This window comes from Emydura macquarii, unplaced genomic scaffold (genome assembly GCF_026122565.2).
Source record: "Emydura macquarii macquarii isolate MOO-44397 ecotype Brisbane River unplaced genomic scaffold, CSIRO-AGI_Emac_v2 contig_1644, whole genome shotgun sequence".
NCBI classification, from domain to species: domain Eukaryota; kingdom Metazoa; phylum Chordata; order Testudines; family Chelidae; genus Emydura; species Emydura macquarii.
This window is the reverse complement of record NW_027131781.1, coordinates 1,340,749-1,366,430: the sequence shown is the minus strand read 5'-3', so window position 1 is coordinate 1,366,430 and position 25,682 is coordinate 1,340,749. Positions and strand designations below refer to the sequence as shown.

The following is a 25,682-nucleotide window of genomic DNA, read 5'->3' as shown; positions in this document are numbered from 1 at the left end:
CTCTAGGAGATGCCATGTACCAGTTGTTCCCCTCTGAGCTGGCGTCTGCCAGGCGGGTTTTCATTTCTCTCTAGCACTACCAGCTGTACTGCAGCACTGTGTGCTGTGATCTGATCTAGAGCCGACGTCCTGATGCAGGCAGGATTCGGCAGGGATTGCTGCGGATACACCTGGCACATTGCAGTGACACACTCGCCATTGCTTTGTTTGAGCCATGCTGGCTTTAGGCATCTGAATTCTTCATCCTCAGCCAGGGCCTGTGAGTGGATTGCTCCCTGTGCAGCGTGGGGTGGCTCAGACATGCAGCTTACAGAATCCTGCTGACCGCCGGGGAGAGATCACACCTGCTCTCTATCTACTACACAGACCTCCCAGCTCTTCTGGTCTTTCCTTCCCTTTTTCTTTTGTGCAGTTGTTGGACATACTCTGCTTCTGCCTCCAGTGTGCTGAAGAGAACCTGGCTCCTTCTTCTCACGTGACCCATTTAGTTTACTGAAGTATTAGCCCAGCTCTCTTACCTAAAGCCGATGGAAAACCAAAGCAATCTAACTTAGCTCCTTCAGCTTCCAGTACTGGTGCACTTCCCATTGTCTCAGGACAGACCAGTTGGCACAGAACTCACCCCTTGTTAAAAGCAAGGATTCCCCGGCCCCTCCCTTGGTCAGTTAGTGCATTAACACACAGTTGCTGCTAAGAGATTTCACTGTACTGCTCCTCCGTGCACAACAGATCCTTTGCACATTTGGATTTCCTCCTGCGGCAGGGTGATTAACTGTCTTCGTTAGAGATCAGGTGCCCACCCTTGCTGCCGGCCGTATCTGGAACCTGGGCGGGTTGATGTAAGCACTGGAGCCAGCCACAAACGAGGGGAAACCATAGACACGAGCTGTTTCCTCCGTTTAGTTGCTCTTCAAGGCCTGGGCTGTTTGTTCGTCCCCTGGCCGCATGCAGCCCAACAGGGGTCCCTGGAAGTCGTTTCTGGATAGGCATGAAAAGGACTGGGGGATGGGTAGATGTGACCCTTGCAGGAGAAAAGTCTAAATCTGGTTCCATGCAGAAACCGTGGCTCTGTGGGAAGCCTCCTGTAGGCACCACGCTGGGGAAGAGGGGGCTAGAGTCTCTTTATATTCTCCCTCTCACCCCACCACTCCCCCAGGACCTTGAAAGCTCTGCTCCCTAGAGAAGGAGCACCTGTAGGAGAGTCTACCAAGGAGCCCCTCCCTCAGGGACACTGCCGCAGTTCATCAGGTCCAATGAATTCCCTGCCGTAGGAATGGGCTTGCGGGTCAGACAGTCACTGAAACCATGCGCCCCAAACCCAGCAACAGTGCCTGCAAACAGCCCCTCCCCACCCCCGCCGGCTGGGGACACACACCCCCTTCCTTTGCATCGTGCCCCGTTATCACCGGGACGCCGCGAGCTTCCCCCGCCCAGGGGCGGCCCACGGCCAGCGCTCACCTGTTGAGGAATATGCTGCTGACGTCATCGTGCGTGATAGGAGGTTTCTTGGAGCTCGCCGCCATCCTCAGGGGGCGAAGGAAGTTGTTGACCAGGATGTGCAGCTGCTGGACGTATTCTGCTTCTGCCTCCAGCATGCTGAAGACAACCTGGTTCCTCTTCCTCATGCTGTCGGCGTGAGGAGACCGGATGTAGTCCTGAATGATTGTCTTCCACTTCCTCCTGCAGAGCCAGCCCCGTAAGAAGCTCTGGACCTGTTAAGAGATGAACGGCCGCACGAGGGGTTTCACACGATAGCCTGGGCTAGCACTTGTGCAGCCGTTTGGGTGCAAAGACCAAACAGCTCTTCCCTGGACAGAACGTCGCGGGACGGTTCCACCACCGCCCATTTGGAAGGCAGGGATGCAGTGATGGTCGTGGGGCTTTGTGCTGAAACGTACAGACTGCTCTGTGATCTGTACTGCTGTGCACTCTCACGGCCCGGAGATGAACACTAACTCATTTAAATGCACTCTCTGACTGCATCTGATCGCCTCTGCTTCCCTGGCCAAAGATGAATGTGAGTCTCATTATTACATGGAAAGAAAAGCCCATTAGCATTTGCCCCCTCCCTGGCAGATATCAAACCCAGCGCACTATCCTGTCAGCGGGACTGTGAGGATATGAAAGGACCCAGTCTACCTGATCCCATCTCTCCATCTACCAATTCACTGATCACCCAGTAGGTGTATGCACACACACATATAAAATAACACGCTACGTTAAAAAAAAAAAAAAGGCTTTTGATCCTTGTATGTACAATAAAAAATAGATCTGAAACATACCCAAATCTGTATCTAGTTCTAGCCATAGACAGAGATATGCACCCAGTCCCACACACCCACTTAAACCGGAAAGTGCAATGTTTTAAGGCTGAAATCTCCTACCCAACAAAGGAATTCCAAAAAAGCAACAGCTCTGATTGCAAGGGGCCTCCGCCAGAACTCCTCCCGTACGTATGTCACCCCAACTGCAATCAGTGGGAGTTTTCCATGGGGAGACAGTGATGATTTTGTATGCAGGATGTAGTTAGCCCAAGATGCTCTCCTGCAATGCTCACATTTAACTCATTTTCTGCTGGCAGCGTTAGAAATACCAGAGCAGGCTGTATAACAAGTCGTGGTTGCTTTAAAGGACTATTGTTCTCTGCAAAGAAGAGTTCATTCTAACGTGATTCCCTTGCAGCCTTTCACAGAGCCGGTAAATCTCTGCCTGCAGGGAAGGCTGCTCTCACAGGTCACCACTTCACTGAAACGGCAAGATTTCAGGAGGGCTCTTCGTCTAGGAGCTGGCATCATTAGGGCAGCGATGTGCCCTCCCCAACAGCAGAAGTGGCCAGTACTGAAGGCGGCGTATACAACTAACACACCGTTTTACATAGCAGCAGCGCACATTCTCCTTCGTGAATTCACAGCGCGTGGACAGCTCATCAGACAGCCCAGCTCAATAAACACTGCAGCAGGCAGCAAAGAACACGCTTCACTCCCTGAGATAAATTTCAAGTAGTCAAATGTTCACGACCTGGCTCTTGAAAGGTCATTAGCAAGTACCAGACCCAGGCGTTAGTCGTGACCTTTGCAAACGTATCTTTAAACTGACAAACCAACCTTTTTGATTTTCTTGATATCGCTGTCGTCGTCATTGGGCACGCTGCTCTGAGTGGACTGGATGCGCTCATTATCTTTAAGCAAGGAGGCAATCTGTAAACACACAGGAAGACAAGCTGACTGGTCGGTGACACTGCAAGGACTCAGCGAGACATCTCCGTGCACCAGTGCAGGAAGTGAAAATACACGTGTGAGCGAGGTGCTGTCCTGCTACATGCACGCAACAGCCAGTGACTCCAAGGGTCACAAGAGAATCATAAGTGAATACGCTGATGAAATCGTTCACCCCTGTACACTGCTGAGAACCCCACCCCGATTCCATTTGAAATGACAAAAATGACAACACTTCATGTCGATGCTGCCTCTGCTGCGAAAGCACTAACCATGCTGAGGAAAGGACTACAAAAGTATTGTAAATCTCAACATAAACCAGTTTTATGCATTATAAAGTATTTGAAATACAGACTGAACACGTTTCACCCAAGATATATTTTAAAAATGGGAAATAGGGGTGTAACAATTCGAGGCTAGAAACGTTGCCAGATACCAAATGCAAACGGGGCAGCTGCTCTATGATAAAGTCTCCAGACAGAGTTTGTCAAAAAACAAAAGGGGGGGGAAGAAATTGCAGAAAATTCCAAAGTCACTTTCATCCTGAACCTTTCAAAATGGAGCAAGTTATCATTTATTCACAATTTTTCATGAAAACTTATATGGAACATTTTAGGTTTATAAAAGTTTCATTTTCAAAAATTTTCTGTTTTGTTTTTAATTTTTCTCCCTCCTTTTTCTTCCCCTCCCCTTTTTTCCCATTTTGCCCCTGAAAATGGGGCAGGAAAAAAGTGAAGAAGGGGGAAAAGAAAACACCATAATCCAAAAAAAAAAAAAAACAACAACCCAAAGCTGGAAAAAAAAATTCTAAATTTTTCAATTTTGTTGGAAAAAAACCTACAATTAAAAGAGAGATTCATGAAAATCACCTGGTTTGGAAAAAAGCCATTTTTTATTAAAACATTTTTCAACCTGCTCTAGTCAATATGTTATGCTGAGATTTGAGACCATGGTGCAGAATGGTAACAACGCTGGGTTATTTGGGGTCACCAATGCAAAGAGGGAGAAAAGAACATCTCAGGGTGACCAAGAAGTGGCAGAAAAAGGTGGATGGAGTTTGAAATTGAAACGGCTTCTGTCACATGGGGGCAACCGTGTGAAGAAGTTGTCCCCAAAATGGGATTTCTTCAGGGTTAGAATTGCGCAAAGACCTGCTGTATCCCTAACAGGAAATATTTCTTCCATATCCCTTACCAGAAAGCCCTATAGAATTCACTAGGGATGAAATCAGTAAGTTCCTATAGTAATTAAATAGGTCCCTATAGAAGTTATTTTTTGAAGTATAGCATTTAAAACAGAACAGGGGTGCCTGGCTACAGAGTTTTAAGCCAACCTAAAGAAATTGCATCTCTGCAATAGAATTCTATAGGCTGATTTACAAACGCTACAGAAAGGTTATAACTTTCTCTGTCCAATTCCAAAAGGCCTTTCCATACGGGTATAGGATTTCCATGCCAAGAAATCTCTAATTCAGAGAAAAGACCAGACGGAGCAAAGGGGTCTATAGGTTTTCTTCTCTCTCTTCCTTCTGGGGCCCTCTTTTACTTTTCAAATCTCCCTTCCAGCCTTTATTTTATGACTGATCGAAGACAGACGGCTTTGCAGCTGAATTTTCACAGCACAGCCAGCTCCAGCAAGTAATACTGAGCAATCCTGACTACCACCGCTCTGTTTGCACTAAGTCTTTGATTCAGGAAAGCACTTTGGCATGTGCTTACCTTTAAGCATGTGTTTAAATCCCATCAATTTATGCACATACTCAAGTGCTTTCCTGAATAGGGGCCTAACGGCACAATTCTGCAAGGTGCTGAGAACTCCCAACAGATTCTGAGCTCCCTCAAATCCTCTGAGCTGACGGGGTTCAGCATTACTCAGAAGCTATCAGAACTCTGCAGGATCCGACCTTAGCATCTCTTCTACAATGCTCCCAGCCCCTTTCTGGGCCAAGCAACAGGCGCTCCAAGGGCTGTCTCCAGAATAGTGGATGTCTCACTTGGAAGCAAGTCTCCCTAGCTCTGCCAAATGCGCCACAGGGCCAGCTGCAAAGCAGTGTAATTAATTATTAATTAGCGTTGATCAAAGGCAGCGCATTAACGACAAAACTGCATTATTTCCGATCTCCTACCAACTAATGGGTGAAGTGACTTCTCCGAGCTGGGAGTGAAGCTTAAATCATCTGACTAATATCCAGTGCGGGAAAGGGCTGGGTTTACTTTCTCTCTTTCTTTCTTTTTTTAATCAAGTAAGCAGAATTTGCACATTAAAGCAGAAGCTGATTATTTGATCTCTACTTCAAAGAACACAGAAGAGGGGGGAAAACAACACAAGGTAAAATCAAATGGATTCAGGCTCAGGGAAGCACTAATTAACTGCTAACACTTTGTCAGTTCCTGGATTATTGATTGCTTGGCATTTTTAATCCAGAATCCCTTGGCCAGTGTTGGGGTTTGCACACAGCTCCCATATTTCCCTTATTAAAAATGTCAATATTGAGTGCTGAGGCAGAGACAGATCAGATGGAAAATGTGACCCAGCTGAAATGAACGGCAGAAAATGGATATAATTAGGACAGACCACTTCATATACCACTTTGAGAGCAGCAACAATTGTATTTTTATTTAACAACCGCGAAGGGTCACTAGGGTCTCATTTACCATCTCTAGCAAGCCCCAGGGGTCAAATACCAAGCCAGCTATTTTTAATTCCAAGCGGTAACGCTGATTTAGGACTGTGAATAATAAAACCTGCATTACAGAATCTCAGTACACTGGACCGCGGGGTTATTTTTCCAGCACTCCTCAGGCTCAGCTCTGCCGTTAATTTCCTTTGTGTCCTGCAGCGTGTGTGCTTCCCCCCTGGATCCAGCCGCAGGATCGGGGCTCACACAGTCTTCGAGATGTTCTACAGGTGACTCTGAGGAGCTGCTCATTAAAATCCGACCTCCAAACTTGAGGGTGGCTGGTGTGTTTGTCCTGCCCTGGATGGAGCTTACTCCTTCTCTGTGTGTTGCAAGATTGCCCTTGCAGAGATGACATTTATCCCTGACGCATCGCAGTATTTCAGAAGAGCTCACTTCTGTGCCTTTGGCTTGCACCCAGGGTCAGGGAACGTCTAACACACCTTCACCTCATGCAAATGCGGACAAGTTAAACAGTGGGCGTCGTGAACAGGGGTGCTCAGTGGCAACAACAACCTCTTGCTATTCACAAGGCTGCAGGCTGGGAATGTGCTGCTTTAACTGCATAACAAAACAGAGCAGGGACCACAGCTCCCACGTACAGAGCAGGAAATCCGAGAGAGGCGGAGCATGGCTATAGCTCATAATATTATGGGTAGCCCAATTAACCCCCAATGACCAGTCTGTCCTGGCACGTATGTTTTTCGGGAACAAAGTAGTTTGCCCAGCCTCTCTCCATGGCTCTGCAAGTAGAAGGAAGGTGATCCAGGTGAAGAGTGAACATTCTGGAAGGTTCCCGTTGTTAAAATGTCACAGCACATCACTAGCACTGAAAGGGCATCGCAGCCCCCTTCCCTCTGGGCGATTCCTGTGATCAGTCCGGGAAGGAGGAGAGTGTGGGGAGATGACTAAGGAAGAGTCTTTAAAAGCCTGCCTCTGGCCTGAGAAAAGACTGTAAAACCGGCACTGGGATTTCAGTAGCTCCCAGGTAGAGATGAGCTCACACGAAAACCCGCTTCCACTGCGGCTGTGCGTGTGCGGCTGTATTCAGAAATCCAGATCTGAGTCCAAGCGTCCCTACTTTGGAAGAGGAGCCAAGTGTGTTTTTCTCACTGCCAGCCCCGCTTAGCGGGAACAGCCCCAGGCAGCACGTGACACCACATTTTTGCTTGCTGTACTTCTTTTGCCAGCTGCTCCCTCTCCCTGTTCAGTTTTGGGAGTAATTCAAGTGTTGCACTGACTGATCTATAAAGCCCAGGGTCCTGGCTGAGACACAGGCTCTGCTTTAGGCACCGCAAAGACAGCGGGGCTCAGCTGGGAAGACAGCTACCACGCACCAGATTGAAGGGCAAGGCAGCGGGTGACCAAGTGCTGCTGGTGGAGGAGCCGCACAGCTATGGAGAGCCAACAGAGCCTGTGTGTGTTGATTTGCAGGGTGGCACAAAGCTTTTCTCTGTCCTTGGCTGTGGGCTGGGCCAGGCATAGTTCATGGGGCTGGGGGGAGAAGTTCCTTTGGGACTTTACTTTGGGGGGGGTGTGCTGGTGCACGGGCATCCAGAGACTTTTGTAACTGGGCATCATTCAAATGTAACAAGGAAGAATCGGTATCCCAGCATCCCACGTCGGCAGCATCCCAGGGCTCACTCTCCTTTGCCGAGAGCACTGCTGGGACCTTTAACAGTCACTCCTGGTCAGGGGGTGAGTATTCAGACTAGCGCCAGGCAGGGATTCCGTTTTAACGACTCTCCCGGTGAGAACATTTTAAAAAAAAATTCGAAGCTGTCAGAATTTCCCACTTTGCTATTTTCTAAATGAAAAGTTTTGTTTTTCAGTTCAGCACAACTTTTGTTTCAAAATTTTAGACAATCTATACTAAAAAAAAGGTAAAAAAAATTTTAAAATGGCAAAATTGAAAGAAAACATTCTGAAAATATTAAAACATTTCGTTTTGATTGACCTGATCCAGAAAGTTTTCAGACCATGAACATTCATGAACATTTTCGAGGCGTTTTGTATTTTCGTGACGATTTGGCCAGGGAAAAATCTACATCGTGAACGTTCTTGCAGAAGAAGAAAACTGTTTCCCTCCCTCTCCCAACCACGAGTCATCCAAAAGTTACCCAACTGGATGCTGTTCAATGGGGTCAGGCGTCAGTAGGGGCTCGGGGAAGAGCACCATCTACTGGTTATTACAACACCATCCCTTTAAAACCGCTAAAAAAAAGAAATGGTAAGAAGAGAGACATGGAATTGAGTTTGAGGTGTAATCTTCCCCTTGGTCATCCATACAGCTCATGGTATCATTAATGGGGTGCCAGTCGAGTTGGGGAACATATGCCCGTATGTGTCCACTCTTAATAATATAGGCAAATACATAAAGTATAATAGATCCCCCAGACTTTTGCCTTCTGTCTAAGTTACACTGATGGTATTCCCCCTTTCGTATTCAGTATTACGCTGCTGAATAGTTTGTGTTTTGTATGTTTTAATTTCCAGTCTCTACTCCTGCTGTATCCCCTACATTTATAATTACAGAACATTAAGCTGATGCATAAGCCACAGCTGCGATGTTTTAAATGCGATGCAGCACTTAGAAATGTTTTCAGGGCTGTTCTCTTTTTAAAACCATCTGCTTGTTCGTAGTGAATTGTCAGTTTAATTCAAAGCATTCATTTACATTAACTGCCCTCAGTGTATGGAGGTCACCAAAGTGACGGCAGTTTGTATACAGCAAGGGCAGATTCACTTATCAAGCTTGATCTGGCCCTAGAAACAGTGGGTCAGACCCATTCTCATGTTCTTTCCCTTCCTTTTTCTCTAGCCATCTAAGTTTTGACTTCTTTATAAAAGTTGTCACAGTAAATGGGTGTCTAATTATTGTGTTACATAGTACAACGGGCAAACACAACACAGGGATTCTCAACTTTTCCTCCCCCACCACCCTAAATCACCGACTTTAACTTTCGTCTGTAAAATATAATCAACCAGCTTTTGAAATCGTTCACCCATGGGCTACAGAGGGCCCAAGCAGGCGTTCCACTCCCTGGCACCAGCCTGAACCATGCATCCGACAGGCTTAGCTGCTGTAGCTCAACATTAGTGTACCAGATACTCACGGCCTCGCACCTCTTGTGGTCCCTGGCAACTGTGAAGTGACTGCAAAGTGGGCGTGACATGCCTCCAGTTCCAGAAGAGAGAGTTTTATCCCCACCCCCCACCCCCCCTTTGCACGGCTGTAAATAATGACACCAGGGGCGGGGCAGGGGGGAGTTGGAGCTGTCATTCGTTCAGATGGAATCGTAGATTCTGTTGAAAACGTCATAAGGCGGGCCTCTTTCTAACATACTGGGACCAACCCAGCTAGAAACCACCACAAATGACCCTAGAACACACCTTTACAACCCACTGCCAGGACCCTGAGAAGGAGAACCAGCAGGACAACATAAACACACAGGGCCAAACACACTTCCTGGTGTAAATCCACCTACTTCAATGACCATGGTCCATTTCTCTCACCGTTACGCCAATATAAATGAGGTGATAAATATACCCATGTCACCTAGTGACCTCCATGTTTCCTGGAATGTATTGGAAATGAACCAGCAATGCATTCTGCTCTGAATTCAGAACGATCAGTATAATTTGAGAGTTGGGCTCCTTACCTCAGATTTCAGACGTTCAATCTCGATTTCCCCATCTTCAATCTGTTGTCTTAGTTGCTTGGCAACAGTTTTCTCGGTTTCCACAATCTGAAGTAAATGGAGGTACTTCTGCATTAAAGCTTCATGCTCTGTAGCAAGATTCCTATAACTGTTATATAGACACATCAATTAAAAGGTTTCCTCCCCTTACGTCTTTCTTTACCTCCTCGCTGTCTATTCTCTGCTGTTCGCTCACTCTGTGCTCTTGCACCTGCCGTTCCAAATACCAACACACTAAGGGCAAGGGGCTGAGGTACCAGGACCAGTGCAGCCAGTGCTGAGCATTATACAGAGATGGCCCTGCCAGCCTTGCTCAGGTCAAGGTCCGGCTGAAGCCAGTCGAAAGCTTTGCCCAACTGAGTCATGCAGGATCTGGCTCTGCTCAACCTGATCCTTCAGACGCTTAAAGGACGTGCATCACTTTGCTCATGTGACTCTGATGAGATTACTCATGCGAGTAAAGCTCCCCAGATATGCAGAATCAGGGCCACTACTGCAGTGTTTCCTAGCTCCTAGCGCTTATCACCAGGCTAGACGCCTCTTCCAGCAGCTCACCTGCAATGGCAAATACCCTGCTCTGACGTGGGGTGTGGAAATGCCTGGCCACAAACACCCGCACTCAGAACTGACTGACAAGCGAGAGGAGTCGGCATGAAAACAGAATAGTGCCTGACGAGAGAACAGGCTTTCTAAAGAAGTGGCAAAGAGCTTAGAACACTCTGGGCCAGATTTCTCTCTCCCGTCACCGCTGCCAGCCAAGTTCCATGAAGTTAACGGAAGGACAGACGCTGGCTCTTGATTTTCTTACTAACATCTACCTTTGTTCAGGGACCCCCCAGCTACTATTCATCTTCTCCCCATCCGCGTCACCAGCCTGGGTATTTCTCCTTAGCCAGGCAGGCTGCTGGCCGCATGGACACTCCCAGCACACGCTCCCACCAAAGAACTGTAAATGGGCCGCACTGCCCTTCCCAAACCATGAAAACGCGGGCTTGGGAAATCTATTTCTGCCACTGTCTTCTTTCATCTCTGCTTTTCACACATTTTCTCTAGATCAGACTAAAAATTAAGTCGCTTTTTCCGAAATCAAAGCGAGGACTAATCCATTGGCCCCTCGGTCAGGTCAGAGAGAGACAGCTGTTAACCTGGGCCACGTCCCGCCAGCTGTTCCTACCTGGAGTCCCTCCACCCAGAGCGACTTGCAGAATCAGGGCCTTAGAATTCTTGATCCCACTGAACAGTGGAGTTTGAAGCCGGGCCTCCTGCACCACATACCTTTCTGCTCCCATGGGGGTGATGGGCTCCCTCAACTCCCAAAGACATCAGCAGGGCTGAATTTGTAGTGAGAGGTGCCAGGGCCCAAGCCATTTTTTTACTTTCACAACTGATGCGAAAAGTCCAAAGGTGCCGGGGCTAGGAAATGCCAGGCTCAGAAGTGCTGGGGCTCAGCCCTGGCACAAGTTAAGCACTGGGCATCAGCGGGCGTTCAGAACGATCAGCCTCTTGCAAGATCAAGCCCCAGGTCGACCAACTGTAGTTTGTGTAAGCCACAGAGAGTGGCGACATTTGGCCCCCTTCACCAAAGCCTTGTTTTCAATTATCTAACAGCATTTGCTTTTGGACTCTGAAACTGTGCTGCTCTGCACCTGGCAGCCAACCGTGCCGCTCTGCACCTGGAGTTTGTGATGTCAGAGGTGATACCTGGCGTGAGTTATCGCTGCTACCCATTCATCACAGTCTTTGGCATCCTCCGTCCTCAGCTCCAGGGTTTTCTGATTATCATGGTTGAAAGTAACAGTAAAATAATGCTGTGAAAATAAAGGAAGAGTCGATTGTTACTAACGTACTAGGGTCACTAGGAACAGAACTTTCACTTGATGGTGATCCACATTTCATTTCATTTCATTACAAAGAGCCCTGAAATATCGCCAAAGAAGAGCCTGTAAAGAGAACGTATTGGAATCAAAAGTCCAGACTAGAGTGGCGCTTTGTGGGACAGACAGCTAGGCATGTTGTAAAGTGGAAGTGAGACAGAAGCAGGGAAGAGGGGGCAGGCTGAATTCTGTTACTGGGCAAGTAGAACCTTGCCGGTAAATCCAGGGCGATCAGCTTGCAGCTATCCAGGAGAGAAGCCAGGTGAGTGCACCGGTTCTCGGAGTAAATCTTCACCCTGGCACATGGGGCCAGGCGGGCGCAGGGAGGTACAAATGGCAATTCCCTGTGGCAGGCTTGGGGCATCTCAGTCGGGCCCCTCAGCCACTGCACGTGTGCGAGTGAGTGTGAAAAGCATGACCATCCACGTGACATTACACTGTGTGTCCTAACCTAAATCCCTGCTACCTTGACTTCAGTCTGACATTCAGTGCAACCCCAACGCCACGCGCTTGCAGCAATCGGACCACACAGCTCTACTGGACAACAGCATAAGACGACTCAGCATGCAAACTATATTTAGCTTCCCTTGACATTTACAGTATTTGTGTTAATTGTGATCACGGTGGCAGCCAGCACAGGCACTAGATTTGTGCTGTTCATGAGCTTTCCTGTTGTCTCCTAGGAAACAGGTCATGGACTATAATGGCAGATACTACTCGGAGAAACTGAACTAACACGGAACCTGTTAGAGCACACTCTGCCTGCCCTGAGCTTCTCCTCGGTTGGAAAGTTTAGCAAGAAAGCTGAATTCATACAGATCTCTGCAAAAACCAACAGCTTGCAGTTTACTCACTTGCCTTTGTCTAAATATTTGCAAGGGCTCCAGGTACCAGGATGCTGCTAGCACAACCTCCTTGGAGCCACATAAGTGTGTACAGTAATTACAGCCAATAGCCCACTCAGGAAACATAGACTCATAGAAGATGAGGGTTGGAAGGGACTCAGGAGGTATCTAGCCCAACTCTCTGCTCAGAGCAGGACCAACCCCAACTAAACCACGCCAGCCAGGGCTTTGTCAAGCTGGGCTGGGATGCCCATTTATTGTTGAATTTGGATTTTGTGCCAGCTAACGGGCACAACACACACACTTCACACGTCCCTGGTTAAAAGGCAGGGGTATGATTTATTGTGGGCGATGTGCTAACAGTCACGAAGGGCCAGGTGTGACCATCTCAGGTATCATTGAGTTGCTTCTCACAGTGACATTGCAGGTGCTGGACAACAGTTAAAAGGTAAAGTGCTCTTCTCTGTCCCCCCCCCCCACCCCAGTCTCCCCAGCCTGTTCTGATCCTTCTCCTCCTTCCCTCTTTTCCTCCTAACTTCCCATCACACACACCGCAGGGGGTGGCCAGGGGCAGGTGTCATTACTGAGGAAAAGCCTGACTGAGAGGAGAGGTTTTCAGCTAACCCTGAGCCTGGACAGGTGTGGACCAGTCTGTCTCCTCTCTGAAAGCTGGAAATGCTGTGCCCCCAAGGCCATGAATCTTATGCTGGGCGTGGCTAGCTGTGGCATGCCTGTAACAGCACTTGTCTTGGTGGGTCGTCATGCATAGAGAGGCAGCCTCTGAAACCTCCCAGTCCTGACCCTTCTACATTAGGAGCAGGTCTCTTCATTCAGCTTCGAACTGAAGGAGTCCGGAGCAGTAGGGAGACCACTTGTGCCCAGGCCTTTGCTGCCCTGCAGGCAGAGAGCAGAGCGCTGGGCCAGCGTGCTGGGGTTTGCACGTGGCTTTGACCTGCAGCGCTGGGCAGATGCAGCAGTGTATCACTCGCTTGCACAAGCCGTCTGCTATGGCTGGTTTCTAGAGAATTGTGGGAAAGACTAGCAAGACCCTGTCTAGGGACCTGGCACACCTCTGGATACCGACATCTTCCTCAGCCAGGGCGAACTCCTGTACGTCGCTCCACTTGGGGCAGCCACTTCACATGCACCAACACCTGGTCAGTGGTGGGAATCTTGCATCCTCTAAGCGCTGGCAGTTTTCTAACTAGAGCTGCACGACAGCTTAGCCCAGAAGCTGCCAGTGAAATACGAATGTACGACAAACCCGCTCGTGTGTGTTGGCTACAGTGGACAGTGGGGGATGCTAGCGTCTTGTCCCTGGGTCGCCAGCCTGCGGAAAGAGGCGCAGTGGCATGGGGAAGAGGTAGCCACAGCTGGAGCCTAAAACTCCAGGGTTCTCGAATCCAAACGTGCACCTCCAGGGTTCTAGAATTCAAAGCCTCTAGAACTTTCCGGAGTTTTGTTTTGGTCATGGAAGGGAGACCTTTTTTCTTTGGAAAAAACCCCTTTCCCCTCCGAGGTTGCACGGATTCAGTGACCTCTCCAGAACTTTTCTGAAAGTACCAGCGGTTTTGTGTTGATTTCACCACTGAACGCAAGGTTATTCCTCCTGATTTGTCTGCCTGAGTCCCTTTCCTCAGCACATCTCTGCACCACTGAGCCCACAGGCAACATTCATCCTTCCAAAGTATTCTTGCCGCGAGAGAAAAAAAAAAAAAGTCACCCTCTCGCCTTCAGGAACTCCCTCCTTCCGCCACACCACATTGTTAAGCACTGCGGGCTGCATGCTGCTGGTTTTGCGTGTGCACGCAGGCACGTTGCACAGTTAAGAAGAGGATATTGTTCTCACTTTATGCAAGCAAAATATCTCATCACTCTGCCAGAAAGTCTAAACTCCAACCTCTGTGGGCCACCGACCCACGCAGCTTCCTAAGACCTCGGATGCAACTACATGGACCATGCACAGGTTGATGGAGATTACTGCAAACAGTTCCAGCTTCAGCGCACATGCACACCCATGTATGGAATCCACATAGGAACCAGCACTTGAAAACTGTATTTTCTTCTCACTGACTTATTTTCCTTCCTCTCCTCCCCCCGGAAGATGCTATTACTGATGAAGAATCTCTGATGCAGTACGTGCCAGAAATTGTTTGTTTATCAAACTAGAGAACTATTTACAGACCCATTTGTTTCCCCATCTCCATGATGTTCCTTTTTTCAATACAGTTGTGCAGCGCTTGTGAAGTTTGAGATTCTAGAAATTCTTTTTTCCTGTAATTTAACCCATTTCTCCGAGAGTGATTCTAACTAAACGGGCTCTTGTGTTGTACCAACGACAGCTCTCATTTGAGAGCAATTCTCATCCCGCTCCAGGGCTGCCCAGGGAATACTGGTTATTACAAGAATTGCAGCAGCCCTGATTTCACAGTTTGCTGAAACCAAAAGCTGATGGGAATCTCGGACTCACAGAGCTGGTCAAAAATGGCAAGTACGTTTTATGAAAAAAAAATATCAAAATTTCTGATTTTTCAATACAAAATAAGCCCCCCCCCCCCCCAATTGGTTATTGGTTCCCTCTTTTCTCCCTTTTTCCATTTTGCTGCTTAGAAGCAGGAAATAGCTGAGAAACAAAATAATTCAGTTTCAAAATCCAAAATGTTTAATTTTTTGAGGAAAGTCTGAAAAAATGAAGTTTCCATGAATTTATTTATTTATTTATTTATTTTTTTTTTTTTGAAAACAGCCATTTTTCTCTAAAGACCAAAAGTTGGACCGAAAGCTTTCAAGCAGTGGGCTTACCCACGAGCTCTGAGCAGGTTCTCAACTTGCCACAACAAGTTCTCCCCTCCCGAGGGCCGGTCGCACCCTTTTCAACTAGCAGCTCAAGGCCGTCGGGCTTGTTCTCCTAAAGGGTTTGGTCACGACTTAGATCTTTGCACACAGGCTTCATTCAGGTAGGGCAGATCCACGGACACAGAACCGGACCACCCCTCAGGGGCCTGGCTGGGGCAGACTGGTCGAGTCTGAGTGAACTTGGCTCAGCACCTCTCCAGGGCCTTTGATTTAAGGCGGATACGTTTTACAGTTCTGAGAACTTAATTAATCTTCCAATGTAATTACACTGTAAATGTAAATACAGCCAGGAAGGCTTTGAAAGCTATGGAAATGAGCCTTTTCACAGCATTTGGATGTAAATGGAAGTTTTCTTCTCTCTCTCAGTGGAAACAGCCATGTTTTACATGCTGTACATGGCGATCACTTCCTCCCCTCCTCCTCCCCCCGTGAAATGCGGTTACCTCTGGGGAAGGACACAGTGGCTGTTTCACAGCACACAGAACAGGACCTCGCTGGAGAAACAGCACTCTTTTTTGGGTATTGAACACACTGCTTTATTAAACAAACAAGCAGACAGATAACCTGGCACTTCTTATACGAAACCAAACCAGGACGCTGTGTACAACAGCATACGTTGTGAGAAAGCCACTATTTACATTAAAATAAAAAGTCCATTTGCTCGAACGCTCACTGTTCTTGTGTTTGCGTCAGCCTCCCTTCCCTCCAGACACCCTCTTCGTCCCCGTAGCAGAGACCTCCAGTCCACCCTCCCCCCACAAAACCACCATTTGTTCCCCATGTCAGAGCCCCCCCGCGCTCCTCCCCCATGGGGCCAGTCCAAATCGCTGACACCTGCAGCCCAGTCTGGGCCCCGGAGCGCTTTCTCAGCTGCATGAAGCCCTGGAAGGGAGGGTGGAGGGAGCAGTGATGCTGCATGCAGCGTGGGAGGAGCTGGTGGTATCTGCCATTGCGGTCGGGTATGGCTGTGTCCAGCTGCTGGAGTGTGATTTTCCAATGACAATTCGGGACCACGGGACCACTTTACAAATCAGGCCAGGTGCAGGATGCAGGACACGTGAGAGGTGGAGGCTACAGGCTAGGAATGTAACCACCTGTGTAAGCATCTGGTTGTGGCCCTGGAGTTCAGACTCTGCATTCTTGCTGAAAGCGCCGTAAGACTTTTAATGAGGCTAAAACCAGTTCACAGCCTCAGTGCTCTTCTGGGCTCCACAGGCTTCCAGATGCTCAAATTGCCAAGGTTGCAAAAATGCCCATGTCTGCATGTCACCTGGCCAGGCACAGAGCTGGCCCCAATGATTCCTGCCTGCGTGATCTCTGGGCTTGGTTACTGTGACTCATGATATCTGCGAATGAAGCCAAGACATCTTAAAAAGCTCCAAGTGGTAGGTACACACTTCAGCAGCTTGTCTGCTTAGCAACACAGCTCCACAAAGAAAACACCCCCTGCAATCGCACTCCACTGAACAGAGAGTCTAGTGCAAGACCCTTGTCCTGCTAGTCACTGCCCCCATGGGAATGGCTTGAGCTACCAGAGAGATCACCCCTCCCTCTGCAACCCGGACTTCCCACGACAGCTACACTCCCCTGGAACAATGAAACTGTCAAGCAATGAGGACAGGTTTGTGCATGCAGGAGCTAAACCTGGCACAAGAGTTTGGCGTGGACTGTGGAACTCACTGCCACAGGAGACAAGAGACCACACCGTGCTCAGAACCAACTGCAAAGTATTTCTTTGACTTAACTCTCTTTCAGCAAGTCCTGCTCACATGGGGCAGCTGGAGGGGGAGGCAGAAGGGACGCATTCTGCTGGCTTTCAAGCTACTTGTGCAGGTGGAGAAGAGAGAGAGCTTTGTATCAGTTTGGGAGCTGCTCAGACCCGGGGGTGCCGAGGACCAGAACATATCTAAATGCTTCCTTTGGAGAGGATGGATGGCCCAGTGATTAGAAGCTAGGGCATTTGCTCAGCCTTGATTTGAGGAAGGAGGGGAGACATCACCTGTTGTGTCCTTGAGATAAACCACCACAAAACGTATCGGTAAAACTTCCCGAAAACCTGGCGAGGACCATTCCAGGCTCAAACATGCGGATGGGCTGCTACCTTCACATGCCCTGCTCTAGCCCATTGCCGGGGTCAACTCGGGTCACGGTCCAACAGGGCCCCTCCCCCCCCCCCCCCATGATCCCCTGCATTTCCGCTGAGCCCAGGGAGCCCCGCACTGCACACTGCCTGCCCAGCAAAGCCCCCATGGCAGCGACCAGCCTTCCGCCCAAGGAACCAGAATGGATTTGGGCTCCACGCGCGCCCCTCTCCATGGGCTGGAGCAGCACAAGCTGCCGCCTCTCCTGCAGTGCACGCAGGGCCACATTCACGAGGGACGTGCAAGGAGGTGAAAGCTGGCGCTCCTGAGAGCTGCCTACATCCACTCAACTAAAGGCGGGGGGAGCCCACGTGGGCCCAGTTACACCCCGAGGAACGGAAAGAACACAGGAATCGCCAGACCAGATCCCAGCAGGGCCCCATCCAAACCAGGCTCCTGTCTGACAATGGCCAGCACCAACTGCTTCCGAAGAAGGAGCAATAAACGCACAGGAGGCAGTTGTGGGTAACCCACCTGCAGGGAATAGCTGCGTTAATCAGGTTGACGTCTCAGAGCTTGGTTTATGCCCTGAAGCACGAGGATTTAAGAAGGTGAAAGACAAAGTAGGCTGGGTTCTGCTTTATCTTTCAGGAGCCAGAAGACAGTGCGAGTACCAGTCACAGGCACTTCAATCCCCGTCCCATGGCTACAACAGGCAGGAGTAGGTCTAAAGGGCTGACATGCGCATAAGAGCACCTGTGTTAGGCCACCTTTCATATCACTGATTTTAACCCTGGATCCTTGCCAGCTCATGGAGAGCAGGACACACACCAGGGCCAGGATCAAAACCAGCTTTGTGTGCAATGCGCTTCTCTGTGGGAACGTTGCATGCAGTGCCTGTCTTTTGGCCTGGGCGGATAGCTGGACCATTGAGATTTTTGTTTCACTTCTCCAGCCAGCTGGATTAGTGAACTGCTGTTTAAATCCTTCCTGTAATTTTACCTTGCGTTCCAATTTCAAGTTTGAAGACCTGGGGCCTAAACCTTCCCCCTTCAGGTAGGCAGTCTGCTGCAGTCACTCCTGTGACTAGACTGGAAGGATTGAGCTCAGGATAGAAAGCCAGTTCACGTGCAATTAAAATCTAATTCCTGGCGTTGCTGGCACGCAGACATACCACTCGGATGGATTTATTCCCCAAGTACTCTGGAAGCCCGGCGCATGTGAAAGAAGGAAGTTATTTTGTATTTGAATAACAAATACCACCTTTTCTCTCTTACTGAATTACAGTTCTCTCTGTTCTCACATTAACACACCAAACTCAACCGCCTGGGCCTGTTTCAGAAAGGTGCATGTTAACACCGTGAGCGGAGGCTCCCGGAGCATTGTGGCCTCTCACCTCGCCAGGTGTTGCTAGGGATGGAAGCCAGGAGGCGCAATCCTAGGCCTGACACCACAGTTAGATCCACACACGTGGACCTTTATGTCCAGCGGGGCACTGAACAGGTACTAGCGCCTGCCGGCACAGCTCCCAGGGCAGCATAATGACGTTACCCCGCCTGAAGCCCAGTAACTTCTGTTTGACTAACGCAGCTTCCAGAGAGGCCTCCAGACCTGATAGGAAGATAGGAAGAGATGGAGAATCCCCCACTTCCCTTGGGAGCTTGTTCTAATGGTTCAGCACCCTGCCTGTTAACATTTGGTGCCTTGTGTCTCATTTGAATTGGTCCGGCTTTATCTTCCAGACACTGGCTCTTGTTCTTCCTTCCTCCGCTAGAGTAAGTGCCCGTTCATGCCCGGTGTTTCCTCTGGGAAGGAGCTCAGACGCTGGAATCAAGCCAAACAGACGGAGCTCTTTAAGCCTCTCACTGGAAGGTATTTTTCCAGCCCTCAAATCATTCTCGTGGCTCCTTTCTGCATGCCGTCCCATTGTCAACATCTCTTTTAAAATGTGAACACGTATTCCAGTGCCGGTCTCAGCTCACTTCTCCAAGGGTCTCATTAGCCTTTTTTTGCCATAGCATCACACTGGGAGCTCATATTCAGTTTTGTCCACTATGACCCTTAAATCCTTTTCCGAGTCACTGCTTCCCAGGATGCAGTCCCACATTCTGGAGGGGTGGCCTGAATTCTTTCTACCTAGACTTAAGAGTTACAATCCAGTCAGTACGTCACTAAAGTCTGTCCAACATCCATTCAAGCCAACGCTCAGACTCCCATTCATTGAAATAGGCATTGGATCAAGCCCTAGAATTCCTGGGACCAAATTCCTTGACAATGTCAACAAGTCCAACTCCACAGACTTTAACAGAGTTGCAAATATCTGAGACTAAAGGGTTCATTTTATTTATTTAATTTAGTTTCTCAAATGGAAAGCTCCAGATTCACCATTTTATTCACTAGCCTTCAAGTGCTGATCATTTCACTGAATCTTGCTTATTCAGCATCATAATTTAGCCAACAAAGAGGTCTCTGTCCTGAGCACTGTGTTGTCTTATTAAAATAGTTGCAAAGGCACATGGGACAATCCTTAGCAATGCACAGCTTGGTAGTGTATATACAGTTATTACACCCAGAAGAACGACGTTAAAAAAGCATTAAGGTTGCACAGACAACCTTAACTCTGGCATTTCCTAGCTTTTGAGGGCTTTACTTTGTAACCTTAACATTCCTTTACCCTAGGTTTTTTAAATGTAATTTTCTACTTTAAAACCCACCACTAAAAACAAAACCAGAAATTCTATCATGTGGAACCATGCTGACCTCCATCCTGCGTCATCACAGGACTTGGACTTTTAGATCCACCGCTCAGAACTCTACCACTGGAGCTGGTGGAGTAACTGGTAGCAGTAGTAGTCTGTTATCTTCTGTGTGAACCAAGTACTAGAGGGGGATGAGACACACTTTGTCATTATATCTGAGGAATGGTGGGGCTCAGGACTCCTGAGTTCAATTCCATGTTCTGGAGGGAAGTGTTATCTAGTAGTTATAGACGCTTGGCCCAGGCCTGTCCCTACTCTAGCTCGTGCCCTCTGTTCCACCTTCCCCTCCCTCCCTGCTTCCTGGGCCCCAGCAGCAGGAGCACGGAGAGTAGAAGAGAGACTGTCTGCCTGCAGTTAATTTCGGTGACCAGCACCATAGCATCCCCTGGCCATGGGAAGAGCAACTGTGGGGAAAATCCTGTTCAACCCCTGCCGGCCCAGGATGGAGCACGCTCGGCTGATCTGTGAGAATGGTGTCTGCACAGTCTGGTCAGCAGGTCAGAGCCAGGAGGGGATGGAGCATGATCCATGCAGACAATCTTTGGAGAACTTAGCAGCCAAACCATTACCCGTCTCTACTGAGCACGTATGAATGGAGATTTTTTCAAAGGATTCTAACTTGGGCAAGTTTTCATGCGAGCAGCAAAGGCAGCTCCCTGCCACCAGCATAACCCCCCTGCCAATTTCCAAGTCCCTGTTCCAAACCCTGGAAATATTACAGTTTCCCACTGAAATGATGGCAAGGAAGTTTTCACACGGGCAAAGCAATGCATTTCTCCATATCTTATCCTCGGCAATGGCTTAGTCATTGTAGCTGAAGCTTTCCAAAATAAGTCAGACGGAGGCAGACACCCAGCAGGGGAAATTCACCCTGAATCATTTAAGTTTGGTGAAATTATAAACAACTGAAATCAGAGTCTACTCGAGATAGTTAAGATGATACAAAAGTACTCAAGACAGTTAAGTACAAAGCAGAGTGTGAAGAGTTACAAAGGGATCTCACAAACCTGGGTGACTGGGCAACAAAAGGGCAGATGAAATTCAGTGTTGATAACTGCAAAGTAACGAACGCTGGAAAACAGAATCCCAGCTATCCATATAAAATGATGGGGTCTAAATTAGCTGTTACCTCTCAAGAAAGAGATCTGGGAGTTCTCTGAAAACATCCACTCCATGTGCAGCAAAAAGAATGTTGGGAATCGTTAGGAAAGGGATAGATAATAAGATAGAAAATATCGTATTACTTCTTTATAAATCCATGGTAGGCCCACATCTTGAATACTGCATGCAGAGCTGGTCACCCCATCTCAAAAAAGATTTACTGACACTGGGAAAGGTACAAAAAAGGGCAACTAAAATGGCTAGAGGTATGGAACAGCTTCAATCTGAGGAGAGATTAATAAAACTGGGATTTTTCAGCTTGGAAAAGAGATGACTAAGGGGGGATATGATAGAGGTCTATAAAGTCATGACTGGTGTGGAGAAAGTGAATACGGAAGTGTTATGAGAAGGGGTAAACAACACTAGAACTAGGGGGTCACCAAATGAAATTAAGAGGCCGCAGGTTTAAAACGAACAAAAGGAAGTATATTTCTTCACACAACACATGGTCAGCCTGTGGAACTCCTTGCCAGAGGAAGTTGTGAAGGCCAAGATTATAATGGGGTTCTAAAAAGAACTAGATACGTTCATGGAGGACAGGTCCATCAATGTCTGTTAGCCAGGATGGGCAGGGATGCAAAACCATGCTCTGAAGCATCCCTAGCCTCTGTTTGCCAGAAGCTGGGAATGGGCGATGGGGGGGGTGGGAATCACTTGATGATTGCCTGTGCTGTTCATTCCCTCTGAAGCGCCTGGCACTGGCCACTGTTGGAGAACAAGATGCGGGGCAAGATGGACCACATTTATGTTCTTATTGCCATGCGGAGGGGTCTTGTCCTGACCCTTCCTGGTGCTGCCCACGAGCTTGCCCCAGAGTTTCATGGAGGCAGATGGAGCAAAACCTGGGAACTTTATTGCATGATGTCGGTGGGTCTCTCTGGCTGGCCTCCAATGGCCCCTACCACCCAGCCACATGCTTCCTCGTCACTCACTCCTCCTCACTCCAACACCTGTGAGACAACAACAGTGGAAGAAAGAACTAGCAGCCCACACGCCCCCGTTTGGCCTGATTGCTGTGGGGAGCTGGCACTGCCCTCCCCCACCCATTGTCTTATCAACGTCGTTAGACTGGAAGCGCTCCCAGCGAGGGACCACGTGTGCCTGTGTGTGTGTACGGCCCCTGGCCCAACAGGGCCCACCTGAAACCTTTGGGCACCCTGCAGCACAAATAAGGATGTTCTCCCTGCAGCCAGACCAACGCCTATTCTCCATGCTGCGGGCGGCGTTTGTTTTGGGAGGCGGGATGGGCATTTCTGATGTCGGTAGAGGCTATATTTCGTACCGAAGAGACCCCTACAAGGTCAACATCGTTCCCGCGGCCACAGCCGGGTCTGCAGTTGTGCAAATTTTAAATCCTTCTTTCATGGTGCCCTGGGACAGGCCACAGCCCCTAGAAGGTGCATCGCAAAAGAAAAGATGCATCAGTCCCAGCTTCCTGCAGCCTCAGCCAGAGGGAAATGTGGCAGAGCAGGACGGCTGCCTTTCACCCCCTCCCAGTGAGAATAAAGGGTCCTCATTGTGTTTATACTGTCTGGGACCAGTGCTGGACAGGAAAGGTAGCCAGCCGCCCGGTTCTCCTTGCTTCCTGCTCCGGGTTTGGTTCTGGAGTCTCTTGGGCTAAGAAGAGCCAAGAAAATTCTTTTCTGCCCTTCCCTCGCCTCGCCGGGCCCACTGCATCTCATCTGGCACCCCTGGTTAGGAGGCCCAGTTGTCCGCTCCAGTTCTCAGCAGCCTTAGGGTGTGTCTACACCGCAGCTGGGAGTCAGCCACCAGGCCCAGGGAAACAGACTCACACTAGTTCTGCTCCAGCTAGCAGGCCACAAAGAGCGGTGTGGGCATCGTGGGTCGGATGGCAGCTTGGGCTCGCAAGCCCACTTGACCCCGGGGTGTGAGCTCAGGAGGCTAGCCCAGGTCTGCACCAGAGCTGCCATGTGCACACAGCTACTTTTAGCAGGCTACAGTGCTCCAGTGACCCAAGTCTGTATCTGGCCTGGGAGGCTTGCTCCTAGCTGAAGGTACACACCCTAACGCACCAGCACTGTACGCACCGCTCTCCAGGCCTGGCACCTGCAGCAGTCTCTAAGGGCTGGGAGTCTCCTCTCAGCCCAGAACAAGGTCCAGTCCCTCCCGGAGTCAGTCGGAGACACGCGCCCCCCATCGCCCCGGGGGTCACAGCTTAGATATAAAACCAAACCGTACAGGCGCGATCTCGGTGCCCGGAGCTGTGCTTGTTGTTGCTTTTTTGGACAAATCCCCAAACCCTCGTGTGACTGGTTTTACTGAGACGAGGGCGGGCCTGCGTAGGAGCTGTTTCCACTTCCATTTCATTGACGGACGACTCTGAATTACTGACGGAGACTGGCTGAGTGATTAGTGGGCAGGAACAATTTCCTCAGGCCTTTCATCCCCATGCATGTGATGTCCCTCTCTGGGCATCACGAACACAACAGAGAGAAGGGGCTGCAGCATGGCCTTGTGACACAAGATATTTTTAAAACCCTTCTGCATCGGTATTTCCCCCACTGCGGCAGAACTGTGCTGGGTCCAGTGTGCCGGATAAACAGAGCATGCTGGACGACGGCTAGTGACGGTGACAACCCCTAGTACTGGTCAGCTGTACATTGCCAAGCACTCTGCCACGGAGGTCAGCATCACAGAATCAGAGAATCATGGAGTTGGAAGGGACCTCAGGAGGTCATCTAGTCCAGCCCCCTGCTCAAAGCAGGGCAGCCCCAACTAAATCATCCCAGCCAGGGCTTTGTCAAGCCGCAGCTTCAAAACCTCTAAAGATGGAGATTACACCACCTCCCTAGATAACCCATTCCAGTGCTTCACCACCCTCCTAGGGAAAAGTTTTTCCTAATGTCCAACCTAGACCTCCCCCACTGCAACTTGAGACCGTTGCTCCTTGTTCTGTCATCTGCCACCACTGAGAACAGCCTAGCCCCATCTTCCCTGGAACCCCCTTTCAGGTAGTTAAAGGCTGCTATCAAATCCCCCCTCATTCTTCTCTTCTGCAGACTAAACAAGCCGAGTTCCCTCAGGCTCTCCTCATAAGTTTTCTGCTCCAGCTCCCTCATCATTTTTGTTGCCCTCCGCTGGACTCTCTCCAACTTCTCCACGTTCTTTTTGTAGTGGGGGGCCCAAAACTGGACACAATACTCCAAATGTGGCCTCACCAATGCTGAATAGAGGGGAATAATCACTTCCCACGATCTGCTGGCAATACTCCTACTAATGCAGCCCAATATGCTATTAGCCTTCTTGGCAACCAGGGCACACTGCTGACTCATATCCAGCTTCTTATCCACTGTTACCCCCAGGTCCTTTTCTGAAGAACAGCTGCCTAGCTCGTCGGTCCCAGTCTGTAGCTGTGCATGGGATTCTTCCATCCTAAATGCGGACTCTGCACTTGTCCTTGTTGAACCTCATCAGATTTCTTTTGGCCCAATTCTCCAATTTGTCTAGGTCCCTCTGTATCTTATCCCTGCCTTCCAGGGTATCAACCGCTCCCCCTAGCTCATCTTACAGACAAGGAAATAGAAGCACAGAGAAGTGAAGCGACTTGCCTGAAGTCACCCAGCAGGTCAACGGGAGAGCTGGCAATCGAACCCAGATCTCCCGAGTCCCAGTCCAGTGCTTTATCCACTGGGCATCATGGCCTCCCCTAGACGTACAGATATCATTTCTATCCACACATCTATAATGTACATGTTGCATACACAGAACGACTGCTTAATAGTTAAATCCTCCTTAGCACCCTGCTCAGCCGGGGGCTCTTGGGTAGGGGAGTGGAAGGAATAAATACTCCTCATTAGACCACTGGGCAGACCTATTCCCTCAAGGCTGCATCCCGTCCACGTGGGGCAATGGCCAGTGGACTGGGATAGTTGGGGACCCACCAGCCCTGCTCCCAGCCCAAGGGATGTTTGTGGGACAGACTGGAGCTGGCTACAGAGACCCCATCCCAGTAAGCACAGCAATACGCACTCTACAGGCTTGTGTCTTGGATTGGGGTTCTCACAGGCTACCTAGGAGAGTCAGCCGCCCTGCCTAACTTCCGTTGACCAGCATGCCTGTTCCCCTTCGGCTGCTTTGAAAATCCCAGCCTCCAGCTTCATAATAAGGGGCTGAACATGGGACCGAGATGCCTGTGAACACGGGGGGGAGTCTGGATTCAGACTCGGTCTCTTGTCAAACCTCAAGGCCTGGGCCCATTTCAGCTACGTATTTGTATGTTAAAAATCACAATTTGAAAGGAAGTGTTTCAGTCCCCAAGGGTGGTGACATTTGTCCAGCCCAAGTGTGAAACCAAAGGCACAGCAACATGAGCCAAGCCTGCAGAGCCAACCTTACCCTTTGAATTGGAGTGGCTTTTGTATTTGAAACGAACCGCGAGGTTACTGAAGCTGGTTTTTGTTGGCTTTCTCCTAGACTCAAGCATTCCTGATCCTCCACATTGCATTTCCTCAAGGACAATTTCCCACAGAAGGTTTCTGCAGTAATGTTCAAG

The 25,682-nt window shown here is 49.2% G+C and overlaps 1 protein-coding gene across 3 annotated transcripts in view; it reads right to left on the bottom strand.

The window, feature by feature from the left end:
* RASGRF1 (Ras protein specific guanine nucleotide releasing factor 1) overlaps positions 1-25,682 on the bottom strand; it is a 98,817-nt gene that overhangs the window by 61,521 nt on the left and 11,614 nt on the right. For 2 of the 3 annotated variants that reach the window (XM_067555431.1, XM_067555432.1), the window contains exons 2-5: positions 11,295-11,401; positions 9,555-9,702; positions 3,105-3,197; positions 1,459-1,712 (exon numbers count right to left, since the gene is read on the bottom strand). In XM_067555431.1, the coding sequence (XP_067411532.1) occupies positions 1,459-1,712; positions 3,105-3,197; positions 9,555-9,702; positions 11,295-11,401 (602 nt within the window). The remainder of the gene's footprint in view (positions 1-1,458; positions 1,713-3,104; positions 3,198-9,554; positions 9,703-11,294; positions 11,402-25,682) is intronic. The other variant, XM_067555433.1, reaches the window with a different exon arrangement.